This window comes from Uloborus diversus, chromosome 7 (genome assembly GCF_026930045.1).
Source record: "Uloborus diversus isolate 005 chromosome 7, Udiv.v.3.1, whole genome shotgun sequence".
In the NCBI taxonomy this organism is placed as follows: domain Eukaryota; kingdom Metazoa; phylum Arthropoda; class Arachnida; order Araneae; family Uloboridae; genus Uloborus; species Uloborus diversus.
The window spans coordinates 5,944,373-5,961,388 of record NC_072737.1 but is presented as its reverse complement, the minus strand read 5'-3'; the positions used below and the strand labels follow the sequence as shown (position 1 = coordinate 5,961,388).

Here is a 17,016-nt window from a genome sequence, read left to right as displayed (position 1 = left end):
ATGTTGCCATCTAGCAACCATGCTGCCAAAGTCTTCGCCAAACCCTTCCACCAGTCACATGATACATCTATGAACCAATTTTCTTCATCAGCAAGAATGAGAAAGCTCGGTCTACTCTTATTATTAGTCTATGGACAAAAGCTATAAAGTGGTCAGCAGAATGGGTTGGGCCGGTTCCTTTTGATACTTGACTAGATTTGTGCGGCAAAAGCGTCTACGTTGGTTGGGCACAAAAGACGAGTGCGCGTTGTCGGAAATGAGAAACCTGAGCCAAGTTCTTTTTCAACGGATTGTTTGATACATGCTAGAAGTTTCTGAGCTGGCTGAAGATTTTACAGATCTGTTCTTATGTGCATTGAGACGGAAGGTATGTTTTTTCACAATGGTGCTACATAGTGCTAGAAAGGTGAAATACTTCGGCAGAAGCTTGCTGTCAGGACTGTGAATGCATGGTTAAGGAAGAATTCCTCAACAGGTCTGGTGTACAGTAAGAAATTTGGGCGCGTGTCAAGATGTCTGCTGTGGCAGAAATGCTGCATTGAGAAGGGTTTCCTAACCTTGTTCATGTGAGCTTGAGATTCTTTGAGCGTAATTCAAGTTGAGTGTATGTGTACATCTTAATATATAAAAATCAATGTCCTGAGATAACATATATACATATATATATATATATATATATATCAACGCACAGCCGAAACCGCTGAAGCTTCAGACTTGAAATTTGGCAGGCATGTCCGCATGATTACAAAAGTAACCACTAAGAAAGGATTTTTCGAAATCTCAATTAGTTCGGGAGAAATTAATTAAAACCCCGTAATTTCTGCGAAATTAAAAACCTGTCATTGAAATTCAAATCCCTTATTTTCGAAGGCTTTCCTCCATTCAAATCATTATTCAGTACTTCATCTCAACTTTTGGTCGATAGCGAACTATAAATTTGATATTGTTTTTGTTTCTCACGTGATTCTTCGAGGCTCTTCTCAAGTCAAATCATAATGTTTCTGTCTTCTGCTTTTATTTTTTCAAAACTGGAAACGAAGTTTTTAAGAACATCATCACAGGCGGACTATCCTTTTGAATTTAGAAGAGTGCAGTTTCCTGTTAAAGTTTGCATTGCAATAACCATTAATAAGTCACAAGGACAGACATTAAAAGTAGCAGGGATCGATTTAAGAGAAGACTTTTTTTCACACGGCCAATGTTATGTAGCTTGCTCCCAAGTCAGTTCATCAAGCAGCTTAATAATTTTAGCCCCAGAAAAAAAAACTAAAAATGTTGCATACAAAGAAGTTCTAGCTTAAACATAGGTATAACAATAAAATGTGGATGACCTCTGTTTGCAAAGATAATCAATACTTTAAAAGGATCGTTAATAACAGTTAAAGATCAGTTAAGGACAAGGGCTTATATATATAAGGAGTCCAGGGTCCCCGGGATCCTCCCCAAATTAGAAAAAGTTATAGGTAATAAGTAATTATTATAGGGGATTTTCAAAACTAGGTGCACCAAGCACTGTTAACCCCTGCTAATTCCATTACCCGAACATACCGGATACGGGAATGCTAGTGTTTTATATGTTCAGTAAATTACCGCCCATTAGCCAAAGCAGCAGTTACTGCAGTCCTCGGCTGGAAAAGACTGAGCTGGCGGTGTATTTCATGTTTTATATGGTTTAGAATAGTGTTTCTTTTAGAACTCATTGAGATTTTATTGGGTTGGTTTATTTAATGCTGTAATTGGTGTTGCTGAAGTATTTTTAAGCATTTTATGCATAGTTTTAGTAATTTTTACTTTTAATACCAAGAATTTTACTGATATTTACTGTGTGTATTTAATTGCAAATTTCACGTGCCACCTCTGCTGAATAAAGTTGGTTCTTTTTTAAAAGAAGTTTTGTCAAATGCATCTGGGTTCCTTGGGAATAGTTTCCCTTATATTTAATGACAATACATTTCTTTAGTCCACAAATTAAAAAAAAAACAAAAACAAAATACTGTCATCGCTTGTTCTCAGGGTTTATGATTTATCACTAACTTTGGTTGACTTTGAAATGTTAAAAAAAAGTGTATCAAAAAAAAATAAAATAATAATAAGCTGAGCTGGAAGTCAATAGAAATTTTGCGAATCACAAAAATATTTCTCGCTCATCATAGTTTCGCTCATAAGCGGGGTTTGCTCATTAAAAGTGAGTTACGCTCCCATAGACTTAACATTGTACCGACCCAGTACAGTGCTGAACCTTTTATCCGGGAACCAAAAAACCAGGAAACCAGAAAACCGGCAACCTTTTGCGGACTTTCTCGCCATTTTTAAAAAATGCGCATTTTCGGGAATTTTTGAAAAACTAAGCATTTTTTTGAAATACCTAAAAGAATACGAGTGGTTTCTTAGTAAATACCATATTACTCATCTATAATTCGGGAATATGTTTACAAAAACGAACTTCAGAGGGTTATCCTTAACGTGGGGCAACATTTCCGAAATATTTTCTTGAATTTAAAAGTACTCTCCTAAGTCTGAAATTTTCGTGTTTTATTCCAACTGAATACTAAAGAAATGAATATTGTCACATTCCTAGACAATATTTTATTGAATAGTCTCTAATTAAAGCCGTTTGGAGCGTAAGTGACGTCGGAAAAGCCCGGGAAACACCAAAAACCACTTTTGCTAATTTTTTGGATAGTTGATGGTAGAATCTAGAAATCGTTAAACGCAAGACTCATAAATCAAATTTCTATTGGTATGAACTTAATGCAAAAGCAAAAGTTATCAATAACTACCGTAATCGCAAACACCAAACCTTTACCAAAAAAAAAAAAAAAAACGCATTCCTAATCTTTGATACACTATAGTAGAAAAATCGCACATTTATGTTGAAAAACTTGTTGCTTGCCCGTCCCTTCATTTTCTTTTGTTTTAAAACATGGAAAAGTTTGTTTTTCCCCCCTTTTCAAAATGAATGTGAGGGTCTCAGGTCTAATGGATAACTTTCGATAATTAGCATTTCTGAACTGTTTTCTTCTTATTTTTAATATGTATTACTATTTATTATATTAATTTAAGTTTCATAAACAAACGGCCAATAGCGCTTTTCAGCGATACAGAAAACTGGGAAATTCAGATATCCGGCACAGCGATGGTCCGGAACTTCCCGGATAATTGGTTTTCTACTGCATTTCTGGTTTCCTTGCTAAATCCTCGTTCTCATTAAATCAAGGCTCGTTATAAGCAAGTTCAACTGTGAAAACTAACATCATGTTTAGTCGAAACAAGTCGTTATTGTACTTGGATTTGTAGAAAGAAGACTTTTTTAAACAATCAAACTACAAGTATTGCCTTTAGTTTGTTTTGTACTGCAAATATTTGAATGTCATCTTTTGTTTTGAATTCAGAATAAGTGCTCTTTAAATGATATATATATTTTTGTAAAACGTAACATTTTCTATAAGCGTACAAACTTACTGAAAATGTCCACGATTTGTTCGCCACTCTATCTGATTGCTTTGATTAAAAATTGCTGCTGTTATAAGTTGTTCAATAATATCAAATAGTGTCCCATTTATGAAATGATTTAATTTTAATCAGATTAGTTTTAAGCTAAATTATTCAGTTGGTGAAATTTCTTTGGATTTTTGTTTTTGTGAGACACTTTCAATTTTCTGATAAGCCATAAAAATAAAATATCATTTCTGTGGCTTCATTTTTTTCCCTCTCTAATTTTAATGCTAATTTAAATATTTTTAGATTTTTTTTCTTTTAACTATGTTTCAAGTTTTACTTTTTATTTCCCAAATGCAGCCAAGTTTTCTGGCTTGAAATATTCATATATCTTTTACTTTAAAAGTTTTTTCAATTTCTAAATTTTTTGATATGAAGTATTACTCTTGCACACGCTAAAACTATCCTAGGAGTACATGTGTGTAAAGGCGGGCTTCAACCCCCTCTCCCTCAGCACTCTCAGTGTTATGACATATTGTCGATCTTAGTATGGTATTTCTTTATATTGTAAGGATTGTTTGACAAAACTCGACCCCCTCCCCCCCCAAGGTAAATTTTGGCTGTGCTAGTGATAAACATTACTGTTATTAACACGCTTTTATTAGCTTCACCTGTATGTATGCATGTATGTATGTATGTATCTTGTAACGGAATCTTGCAGCTCACATTTCGCCAACTTCCTGCGATCGGATTCTTTCGAAATTTGGCACGCGACCTCAGACCCGATGACAATGCAATATTCTATGATCAAATTAATTAATTTTTTCTTTCAATTGTTAGTTTCCTCCAATTTTAATCAATATTTTGGCATAAATCCAACAATGTGAAAAAGGAAAATTTTTTAAAAATACATTAAAAAATGCTCGCAAAAAATATTTAAAAATATCTACAAAAACCTTTAATTTTTCTGCATCAGACAAAATTTGTTCCAATGTTCCAAGGTAATTAGAACATGAAATATAATTGTGTTGATCTTCATTGGGGACTAATTAATTGACTAGGACCAGCCTAGCTGGGCCCAGAGCCTGTTGCTGGTCGTCACATTTGTATTTGTATTTGTTTTTAACTAATTTCATGCCAAAATTTGGGTGAGCCTTCAATTGGAAGTTCATTGCTGATCAGACCATTGTTGAACAAAACTTTTATTAATGCATCTCAAATTTTCAAAGTAATATAAATATGATTTCTGCAAACATACATCGATGACTCACAGTAGCTTCCCATCGGGGTGCCCTTGTCTTAACTTTAAGATATTACCTCGCACTCGTTTTTCCACATTGCCAGTCATATTCTGTATATAAAACTTTGTAAAACTTAATGAAAGTAAAAAATATTGCAGTACTAAGACTTTTACGAAAAGAAGTAATTGCAATTTTGCCTGATAATTCTCCAACATAAGACTAAAAAACAGAAAAATGAAATAATAGTTTAAAAAACTAAAAAAACACGTTTTCGTAGCAAAATGAACTAAAAAGTGAAAAATAATCTTTGGATGATAGTAGTTGACCAATCACTTAATTTTAATGTAATACAAAAAAGCGTGGGGTGCTGTCTATTTACATTTTTGCTTGGACATTAAATGGAAGAAATTCAAGACAACTGATAAGAAGCCCCCCACGCTTTTTTGTATTACATTAAAATTAAGTGATTGGTCAACTACTATCATCCAAAGATTATTTTTCACTTTTTAGTTCATTTTGCTACGAAAGCGTGTTTTTTTAGTTTTTTAAACTATTATTTGTCTTTGTAAAGCCTTTATTTTTGTTGCATTAGCAGTAATGTATTGTTAAAGTCTTCAACATATAAATACAGTTGGCTAGCTTAACCGGACAATGTCGTAGTGCTGTGATTAGGATCTGCAAAGCCTTCAAAATGATCCAGGTTAGGTTTGCCCCAACTATAGGTATGGGATATTGATCACAACATGCACAACTGTTACCTGTTTCACGAAAAAATTTTGTCTAGCTTAACGGTGTTTTTTTGCGACTTTCATACTCATAACTTCCTTACCATTTCAGCAATGCCCTAATGATTTGTTTGAGATGATAGAGAGGTTGACTTCCAGCCGATTGAATGATCAACGTTGTGTCCTACCTTCGTACACTCCAAATCAGGTAGGCTTTATTTTTTCTGTTGACAATGTTGCTTTTTACTTCCTTTTACAAAAAAGGAGGTATTGTATTCGCAACAAAAGTTTCACTCAAAAATCGACCTTAATTTCTATTTTGCTCGCCCCCAAATGAATGTTGAGTTTTTTTTTCAATCCGACCACACGTGGATATATGCCTAAGAACATATAGACACCCGAAATATCCATTTTGACGATGCTCAAGCTAATTACGAGTTTTCTCTTGATGTCTGTATGTATGTGCATATATATCTTGCATAACTCAAGAATGGTATGTCCTAGAAAGTTAAAATTTAGTACGTAGACTCCTAGTGGGGTCTAGTTGTGCACCTCCCTTTTTGCTTGCATTTGGATGCTCCAAAAGTGGGTCTTTCACACCTTTTTGGGGGGAAATCATTGTTAATTTCAATGTAAACTCAAGTGGAGTTATAATTTGGCAAACACTTGGCAATATATAGCCAAGCTTTTGGTCGCCAACTTCGCAACAAATTTGCTGGCAAGAAAGGACTAAAAATTTTTAATTTAAATTTTTTCGACTTTTATTCCTTTCTTGCAGCAAATATTCATAAAAGTGGTGAAGTAGGGACTACATTTCAAAAGTAGTTACATTTTCTAAAAATAGTTGGTAGTTCTTATCTTCAATTGTAATAAAGTTTGCTACAAAGAAAAATGTAGTTTTTCATTTACTATAGTAAAAATCATTTACTATACATGCAACCAAAATTTAACTTCTTTACTAATAATAAAGCTGAAAGTCTCTCTGTCCGGAGGATGTCTAGATGTCTGGATGTCTGTGAGGCGCCTAGACCGTTTGGCCGATTTTCATGAAATTTGGCACAAAGTTAGTATGTAGCATGGGGGTGTGCACCTCGAAGCAATTTCTCAAAAATTCGATGTGGTTCTTTTTTTTTTCCAATTTTAAGAAAAAAAAATATCATAAATTATGAAATTATCATAACGTGTAACCGTAACATGGGCACAAGCCAATTGGCGAGATACGAAATTATCATAACGTGGAACTGTAACGTCGGTACAAGCCAGTTGGCGAGAAAATTCACCATACATTATTTGTAAATATACAGGCGAACCAAAAGACCTTTAATTTTTCTATTACGGGCGAAGCCGTGCGGGTGCCACTAGTAAAATATAAAAGCAATGCATGCCGCTGCCAGCAAGTAAGCAATCGAGAGTGAACAATCGACTCACTTTTTAAACTCCAAGCATTACGATTGCCACACACTCTGTTAAACTTTTCAAGCAAAAGTCGAAATATACGTCAATTCATTTTGAATGCATGAAAAACACGAGTCCTCCTCATGTCCGAAAGCAGAGTTCATATGCTTCTTCAAAACTCTTCCAATACTCCTTCATTTAGGAAATTTTTTTGAAAGCCTTTCAAACTCCTTCATTTTTGTTTTAACTCCTTCTTTTTACTTTCTTCTATATCTAATATATAGAAGAAAGTTGGATTCGTGCAAATTTTCGAATTTCTAATTTTGACGGATTCGAACGTTTTGAGGTGTGCTGAGTCCATTTCGACTATTTGGAAAATGTCTGTCTGTCTGTGTGTGTGTGTATGTGTGTCACGTCTGTGTGTGACCAGTTTTTTGTGGCCGCTCTACAGCAAAAACTACCGCATGAAATTGAACGAAATTTGGAACACATATGTGCCCCTATGTGAACTTGTGCCCATTGGTTTTTGGCGCGAATTCCTCCAAGGGGGGGTGGAGCAATGGGACGTTTTTTGAGTTATACGTGCTTGCTATTCCTCAGAAAGTAACTGGCGGAATTGAACAAAATTTGGTCCATATGTTGCCCCTAACAGGAACAGGTGCCGATTCAATTTTGGTGTCAATAACTCAATTGGGGGTTGAGCTATAGAACGTTTTTTGTCGTCAATTGTGACTGCTGTATCTCAAGAAATAATGAACGAAATGAAAGAAAAATTTATCAGCAAGTAGCACTTAGTGGGTATAAGAGCTGATTTTATTTTGGTGTCAACAGCTAGAAAGGGGGGAGCGCAATCACCCGTTCTTTTTTTCCATTGTGAGTGCCCTATCTCAAGAAGCAATGCTACGTTCTGGTTGAAATTTGGAATATATGTGAATCCATATGTAAACAGGCTTTGGTTCAATTTTGACGCCAATCGCTCCAAGAGGTGTTGATTTTTTTTTTTTTGCGAATAAAAATAGTTTTGTTAATGCAACAATAAGAAAGATAAATCGTAATAGATTGTCGTCTGCGTATTTCTCGTGATTTTAATTGTATGGAAATGATCGGAAATATTATCTCGATGATTTAAAATTTTTAACTGTTGCCATCTTATGTTTGTTAATAAATAAAATATTTGTAATTAATTCAAGTAAGGCTTTTAAAGTAACTTTCAATTTTCGCTCTTTGTTTTGTTTTTACAATAATTCAGACATTGGGATGGTCGTCAAGTTTTTGCATGTGTAATTTTGTTTTTGTTAGGAATATTGCTTCCTCGTCAAGCATGGAAAGGGATCAGAAAAAGGAAAAATATAGAAGAAAGTTTCGTGATGGCCACAACATACTAGTTTAGTTCAAGAGTACATAATCTTCTATGACAGTAACTTATAATACTTTGATTGACAACTAACTGCGTCACAAGGGCAATTTTCATGTAGTAATTTCGTGCATTTATTTTTTTCAAAATGATGTGATTTACAAATTGATCATAGTTAAGTCATGAAAGTTGAAGGAGAAAATTTTCTTAGGAGACTAAAACATTTCATAGGTGAAGTAAAACATGCTTAAATGGTGCTTAGCTCTTTTTTCAAATTTTATAATTATTGTTTTTCCCTCTATCACACTCTCAGCAGCAAAAGTCAGATTGTATAATTATTATTTAAATATTTAAAACTACATAGTAGTAGATGTGCAGTCATCCCTCTCTACTTCCCGCTTCAATTTGCGCGGCTTCACTACTTCTCGGTTTTTTCAGTTTTTTTTCTTCAAATTCATTAACTAGCCTTTTGTATGCGCTCGTGTAAACTTTTCCCTGCAAAAGAAGAACAATGCATGTCATTTTTCATTCTTTGCTTTGCCGTTGAGATAAATTGGGAATTGGGATGGTCGTCATGTTTTGGAGTGTGTAATTTTGTTTTTGTTGGGAATATTGTTTCCTCGTCAAGCATGGGGAGGGATCAGAATTATAAGAAAGATATAGAAGAAAGTTTCGTGAGGGCCACAACATACTAGTTTAAAAAAGTAATTGACAATTTTTTTGAAACTACCAAACTTGCTGCAGATTTTGCGATTAAAGAGATATGTAATAAAATAAGAATTGTGATTAATACAGTAATCGATGCATAGGTAAAAGGACTCGAACATCATAGTAAACTCAAACATCACTTGCATAGTAAAATACCGGAGCTCATTATTATGAAGTGATGAGATTAGTCACCACAAAGTTTTCTTAAAAATACATAAAACAGTAGGCTAAATTTTTAAAAATCAAGAAATTTAATAGTAGCAAAATTTAAGATTTAAAAAAAAATCAGATTGGGACAGACAGGCCCGCCCATGTGAACCCTAAGTGGCATCAAAATCCTGATGGTGGTGAACAAGGGATAATAAGCTGTTAGAATGACAATGTCGGTTTTTCTGCACTAATCCCCTCAAGCAAAATAGATTCATTGGTTCCACTGTCCTCGGGATTATCTGAACTTTAAGAAAAGGTAAGTTTAAAGTAGAGAAGAAAAACTTAAAGGCCACTCATTTGCAGAATAAACTAGTATGTTGTGGCCATCACGAAACTTTCTTCTATATTTTTCTTTTTTTTTCTGATCCCTCCCCATGCTTGACGAGGAAGCAATATTCCCAACAAAAACAAAATTACACATGCAAAAACTTGACTACCATCCCAATGTCTGAATTATTGCAAAAGCAAAGCAAAGAGCGAAAATTGAAAGTTATTTCAAAAGCCTTGCTTGAATTAATTACAAATATTTTATTTGTTAACAAACATAAGATGGCATCAGTTAAAAATTTTAAATCATTTAGATAATATTTCCGATCATTTCCATACAATTAAAATCACGAGAAATACGCAGACGACAATCTATTACGATTTATCTTTCTTATTGTTGCATTAATAAAGCTATTTTTATTCGCAAACAAAAAAAAAAAAAAAAAAAACACCTTGGAGCGATTGGTGTCAAAATTGAACCAAAGCCTGTTTACATATGGATTCACATATATTCCAAATTTCAACCAGAACGTAGCATTACTTCTTGAGATAGGGCACTCACAATACAAAAAAAGAACGGGCGATTGCGCTACCCCCCACCCTTTTTAGCTGTTGACACTAAAATAAAATCGGCTTTTATACCCACTAAGGGCTACTTGCCGATAAATTTTTCTTTCATTTCGTTCGTTATTTCTTGAGATACAGCAGTCACACTTGACGACAAAAAACGTTCTATAGCTCAACCCCCGTTTGAGTTATTGACACCAAAATTGAATCAGCACCTGCTCCTGTTACTGGCAACATATGGACCAAATTTTGTTTGATCCCGCCAGTTACTTCCTGAGGAATAGCAATCACGCGTAACTCAAAAAACGTCCCATTGCTCCACCCCCCTTAGAGGAATTCGCGCCAAAAACCAATGGGCACAAGTTCACATAGGGGCACATATGTGTACCAAATTTCGTTCGATTTCATGCGGTAGTTTTTGTTGTAGAGCGGCCACAAAAAACTGGTCACACACAGACGTGACACACACACACACACAGACAGACAGACATTTTCCAAAAATAGTTGAAATGGACTCAGCACACCTCAAAACGTTCGAACCCGTCAAAATTCGAAATTCGAAAATTTGCACGAATCCAATACTTTCTTCTATATATTAGATATAGAAGAAAGTAAAAAAGGGGTGAAACGCTTCCTCAACGGGTTGGTGGTGGAATTCTGTGACACTCGATACAGAAGTTAGGGCACCGTCGACAATAATGCACAGGAAAAGATAGGGGTTATGCATAGAAATAGAGAATTGTTTTTCTTTCCAACGATGTAAATTTCAATGAGAATATACAGTGATGTATATTTGTAAAATTGGATAGGAACCTTACTTTTGGATCGACCCTCGTAGTTATGCCTTAGCTCTGGCTTAAGGGTGGTTACCAGGGCCGGATATAAGGAGAAGGTCATGTGGGCCATGACCCCCCCCCTAAATAGTTGACAATACTGTCTATCCACATGGTGTTCAAACACTTTAATAAAATGTAAGCGATTTCAGTAGTCTTTTCAATTCATTTTTTTTTAAAGTAAATATTTGAAAAACTACTTCTTTTCACTGCTTATGAAATTAATTTGCAAAGTTAATGCCCCATGAAGAGCATTATTCCTGTATCCTGGTAGATTTGGTGCTTTTTATTGACATACAAGCAGTTTCTGAAATTTTTTGAACCCAAAACCGTAGGTTTGTTTGCAGCCGGCGGGGAGGAGGGGGTCTTTCGTAAGCATACCCTCCCCCCTAAAATTTTGGTCTGTATCTGCTCCTGATGATAACTTTCTGCTATATGGATGTGGGGTTTTTCTTTCACCCACATGAATGTTTCACGCTTCCGAAATATTTTATGTTTTTGCGAAATAGACGAAACAGAAGTATAAAATGTGAGTGCTCAAAAGACAAAATTAAGATGACTTGATTTTTAGTAAAACTAGTTTAATACGCTTATGAAATAACCTTTCAATTTAACCCCAGGGTAACAAATCTTCAGATTATAGGATGAAAAAAATCTTTTGAAAAGGTTGGGAATTAGTATTGCCAAGGTAAACCAATGACATGGTCAATGGATTAATTAGAGGGTTACTATAAAATAAGTGCGTTTTGAAGTGTGAGGCGGGGGGGGGGGGGGGGCTGCTCTTCAAGAAATTATTCATTTTTCATCTTTACTGGATCTAATAATGCAGTAAAATCATTTGAATTTAATCCTTAATGCTCAAATTTGTTTGTATGATATACGCAGTAAACTTTTAATGAGTAAAAATGTTAGTTATAATTAAAAATAGCTATTAAACAAGGAAAAATTCAAGCAGTGCTTACTGAACTCAAAAAGAGTACTAAATAATAACTTAACTCTATTCTTAAGGTCAAAGAAAGAAAAAAAAAAATCGGATACAATTTACAGATCATAAAAAACAAAATTATTATTTTTTATCGCAAAAATTAAGTTTTTATTAGCATAAAAGCAATGACTAAATTTACCTTTTTCCCATCTATGTTTTTTAGTTAATTGGTTTCATGCAGTGGCCCAGCAAAAGAAGGGGGGGGGGAGGTTGGGGGTGAAAACACCCCCACCCCCCAGGACCATTGGTTTTAACATAAATGCAAATTCTAATACAGTAGTTTATGCATATGAAAGGGCTGTTTTGATAATTAAAAGAAAACCTTCAGAAGGTATTTTTGATCGAAAAAAAACCCCCTCCAGAAGGTATTTCTGGCTGCGCTAGTGGTTTCATGTGTCATTTTTTTTCTAGCGCCCCCCTCCCCCCTAAAAAGAGGGTATGAATTGGATTTTTACAAAAATAATTTAAAATAATCCCCCCCCCCCCTCAAAAAAAGTATATTGCTGGCATATGCAAGTTGTTCTAAATCTTTCATGTGCATCAAGGACGTATACAAGGGAGGGGCGCTAGGGGCGATCGCCCTACAGGAACTTTCTTTATATATATTTTCGATATTAAAGTTCCAAAAACAGCAATTTTACATAATCTTCGATGGTGTTAGGAGAAAGAGAACTCTTCCCTGCAGTTTTCCCGGCACCACTATACCGGAACTGAAGTCTTAAAAACGCTGTCGTAGTCCATCCCTTATTATTCTGGAGGTAGGGACTAGAACTTTCTACCGTATTGTTTTCGAGATTGAAATTCCAAAACCTCAATTTTAGATGATCTTAGTTCTATGATATTAAAGATAGGTCCACGGGCTCCCCCTGGATATTTTTTGAAAGACACACAACTGTTGACATCTTTGATTACCTAAAGGTAATGGGGTTTGTTACATTCCTTCGAAAATCTTTAGAAATTGCAGTTTCGAAGAGCAATGAGTAAAAAATCGCCCCCTCCTTGAACATTTTCTGGATCCGCTCTTGATGTGCATATTCTGGATTTTTCACATTTTCAAGAAACGTTACTGTTTTGGGACAACTCGCCACAAAAAATAATCAGCATCAGTTCCTGCGTGTATCAATGCCAATTTTCGATTGATTTCTTCTTGAGAAAATAGCAATTAGTCTCAACGAGGAAAAATGAACTTTGGTTGCCTGGAACAGGTTGGCCCCAAAAAAGAGCTTTCTGGGGACCATCGAAGTACCAACTTTTCTATTCCTTGCTTTACTTTTTAAATTTAACCCAACACAATAGAAAAAACTTTTTTTGACCATTTATAGACGAACATTTTCTAACTCTTGTCAAATCGTGTTCAGTACCAAACATACAAATCCTCCAAAATACGGAAGTGTTAACTGTTTCAAAACATTTATTTTGGATATAGGATATAGAAGGTTAACAACTAGAGCGGGGGGGGGGGGGGAGGGGGGCAGAGTCGAAGGTTAAGACTTTTGAACAGACTTACTAATAGCTTACAGATTAATGTATGGGAAATCATCTTTATCTTCCTGATAGTGATCGTTTGAATTAGCGACAAAGTTTCTTTCGCTCCCAAAATGCCTTCGAAGTTCATTGCATCTTGAAAATGTTGGGGGCACCTCGATGGGAAGTCACGAGAGGCCACTGTGACCTCCCAAAAATTTCCATCTTCGGCATGTTTTCCCGACGATTCGGCGAATTTGGAGACAATATTGCAATACTGATATTCTTTTTCCTTTTTAAAATTATTTTTTAATGATGCCTAATGTTCCTTCTCATTAGACGTTATGTATGTATGACATGTGGCCTATGTTCGTATTTTATCATTCGATAAAATTAGAATTCAATCGGCAAATTAAGAGATATTAGTAGTGAAAGATTAACTGAGTTTTGAACTCTTATTCTTCCACACACCTAACGAAATTGAAAATTAAGAAAGAAAGAAACGAGGTCGGGGGGGGGGGGGGGTGAAAGGGTTAAGGCCAGGGTTCACCGATATATACCATTCGATATATATCATGATATATCCGATATTTATTTTGAAAATATTATATTTTGATATTTATTTTTTTAACTACAGCATTTTCAATGTAAAAATGAAATTTATCGTAGTATCATTGTTCATTTATTATAAAAAAACAAACAAAATGTTTTGTACTATATTTTTATGATGTATTAATACATCATTAATATAACAAAGTAATATAATATTCATTAAATTATTAGTAATGTGGCACTTTTAATTCATATTAAAAGTGCCTAATTAAACATTGAACATTGGTCAGAAAAAAAGAAAATGTCTTTTGACTGCACCGACTAATGCATATTTTTTTATTTCCGAATCATTTAATGGGGTTGTTTCCTTCAGACAAAAGTAGTACTTTTTGTACTGAAATTGATAAAATGAGCGAAAAAAAATAATAACATGGACTCAGAAAATACTTTCATTTTCCCAACAGTTATTTTTTAATTAATTTTTTAAAAATGTCCGATTCTTCAAACAAGGCGTGGTCTTTATGACGTCACAAATAATGCTTTTTGGCGCATCTTTCTACTACATTTCCACGTTATGATAATCAAGCAGCGAATTAAAATTGCGCTCTACGCTTGCTATCAACTCTATCGTTGCCAATACACGTGAGTAAAGATGCGAATTAAATATTTTGGACCGTGAATGGCAACACTGAATGGCATTTCATCATTTGTGATGTCATCGGCAGAAGCGTTAAACGATAAAAGAGCACCGATTTAAGTAATTTTTTAAAAATAATAAACTTAAAGAAATTATTTAAAAAATGGTCAGATCCTATGTTTTTAAGCATGCTCTTTCAGAAGAAAATACTTTTAAAATTTTGGAAACGACCCCATTGTGTAAAAGCCAACAGAAGAAAAATGAGTAAAACAGCTAATGCTAAATTAACACCATTAAAATTGATGAAAATGAAATGAAATATTGGATATAAATAATATAAAAGAAACCTCCTAATTTTAAGTCTACATATTGTAATAAAAATATAATACAATGAAGAGTGATTTGAGGATGTATTTTCTATTTTGAAGACTTGAGTTTGTGTTGGTTGACAATATCGGATATCAGTCAAAATATCTGATATATATATATATCAAAATATCGGATGTTTTCGAACCCTGGTTAAGGCTAAACTAAATAGCCTACGTAAGAAAATTGGAAAAAAAAAAAACTTTTTCATACAGTGTCCGTTTTTTGGATGAGTGACATTACAGTCGACTCCCGCTACAACGCGATCCGACTTACGCGAAATGGCTGTAACGCGATTTTTTTCCCCCGATAAAGAATTTTATTCATAACGCGAATTCTTCACCCGCAACATGAAAAATTTCCGAAGGGAAACGCGGTTTTTTCGTGAATGGACCTTCATCCCTTTGGCATTGCTGAGAGTGGAAGTTCCCACACCACACAAACACACATACTAGTCTGAGAGAACATTGCTTATACAGTTAACTACCTACTCCTCATTTTTCATTTATTTTTTTCATTCTATATGGGAAAGTTGATGAAATATAATGACACCTAAGAGCGCTGTTTCATTTAAAGTTTGTGAAGATAGAAGGAAAAAGAGAAAGTTTCAACGACTATAGTGCATTTGTTTTTCTCACTACATAATATACGCACCGTAGTGGTTTATTTTACGTCTTCCTTTCCCATTAATCATTGATTTTGTGCATCGTAGCAGTTTCTTATATTAAATAAAACTTTTTTTTTTAAATACAATAAATAAAAATTCAATTTTTTATTTAAGAAACAGTAATGTATAGTTAAGAAATGGTTTGTAACAGTTTGTGGTAGTGTTTACAAGTGTCTTTAATCGTATGGGCATGTTTATAAAAGTTTTTACACATACCCTTTTCCACAACGCGAAATTTCAACTTACGCGAAGGGTCTTGGAACGCATCCCTCGCGTAAGTCGGGACTCGACTGTGTATTTCCATAAATGTAGTGTTAATCGTCTCGAATTATTCATGCGTTGTGTCCGTAGAAGAATTCGTCCAAGAAACTCCTCTAATTGTCAAAGACGGTTACCTAAATATTTATCGAACCGTTAAGAATAAACATTTGTTTCCTGAATTCCCCCCCCCCCCCTCCAGTAAAAAAATGTAAAACCACATATTGAAAGGTTACCATATTTTTCTAGGTAAAATGATTAACTTTTCATTGAAAAGTTAAGTTTATGGAGCAAGGATAGAATAATTTTTGATGGTTGATAATGATGACGAGATCAAGGATGGTTTTGAGTTAAACGATCATTTGGTTTCGGAGCGGTGTATCGATATCGATATTGTCACCTTGTATGCTGTACTACCGGTACCTTCACGGCTTTGCCTGTAGTAGAAAATTAAAAGGTCATTTGGTTCGCCTCTATATTTATATACAATGGATGATGAATTTCTCGCCAATTTGCTATGTTCATTTGCTCGTCCATGTTATGAGAGAATACTCGTTCATGTTATGATAATTTGCTTGGTAAAATGTTCTTAAAATTGGAATAGAAAAAGAACAAAATCGAATTTTCGAAAAATCGTTGCGAGGTTCACACTCCCATGGTACAAACTGATTTTGTGCCGAATTTCATGAAAATCGGTCAAACGGTCTAAGCGCAATGCGCATCACAGAGATCCAGACTTTCAGCTTTATTATTAGTAAAGATATTATATCCTTTTTCTTTTATAAGTTTGAAAATATTGAGGGAAAGCCATTCATATCATTGCAAATTTCGCCGTAAAAGTATAAAAGTAGCTCATTTTCTAATGAAAGAATAAACGTTGCTTGTGTCAAGGCTGTCCACGGGGGGAGGGGGGGATCCGTGGCGCAGATACCGCCATTGAAGTTTTTAGGGACAATTTGAGGGGGTTTTAGGAACTTATTTTGGGGGGCTCTCGTTCCTGAGGGGGGGATAATGTAGTACCCCTCCTATATAGTATTTTTCTATCGATACTACTTTTCAGCGTAATTTTTGCAATGGGATCGTTTCCAAAATTTTAAAAGTATTTTTTTCTGAAAGAGCATTTTTAAAAACATGGGATCTGACCATTTTTTAAATAATTTGTTCAAGTTTAATATTAAAAAAAAAAAAAAGAAAATACTTAAATCGGTGCGCTTTCGTTGTTTACGCTTTTGCCGATGACATCACAAATGATGAAATGCCTTTCAGTGTTGCCATTCACGGGGCGAAATATTTAATTCGCATCTTTACTCACGTGTTTTGGCAACGATAGGGTTGATAGCAAGCTTAGA

General features: G+C 34.6%; 1 protein-coding gene across 1 annotated transcript in view; it reads left to right on the top strand.

The window, feature by feature from the left end:
- Positions 1-301: 301 nt before the first annotated feature.
- LOC129226202 (rap1 GTPase-activating protein 1-like) overlaps positions 302-17,016 on the top strand; it is a 102,457-nt gene continuing 85,742 nt past the window's right edge. Inside the window, exons 1-2 of the mRNA XM_054860801.1 lie at positions 302-367; positions 5,517-5,596. Of these exons, the coding sequence (XP_054716776.1) occupies positions 302-367; positions 5,517-5,596 (146 nt within the window). The remainder of the gene's footprint in view (positions 368-5,516; positions 5,597-17,016) is intronic.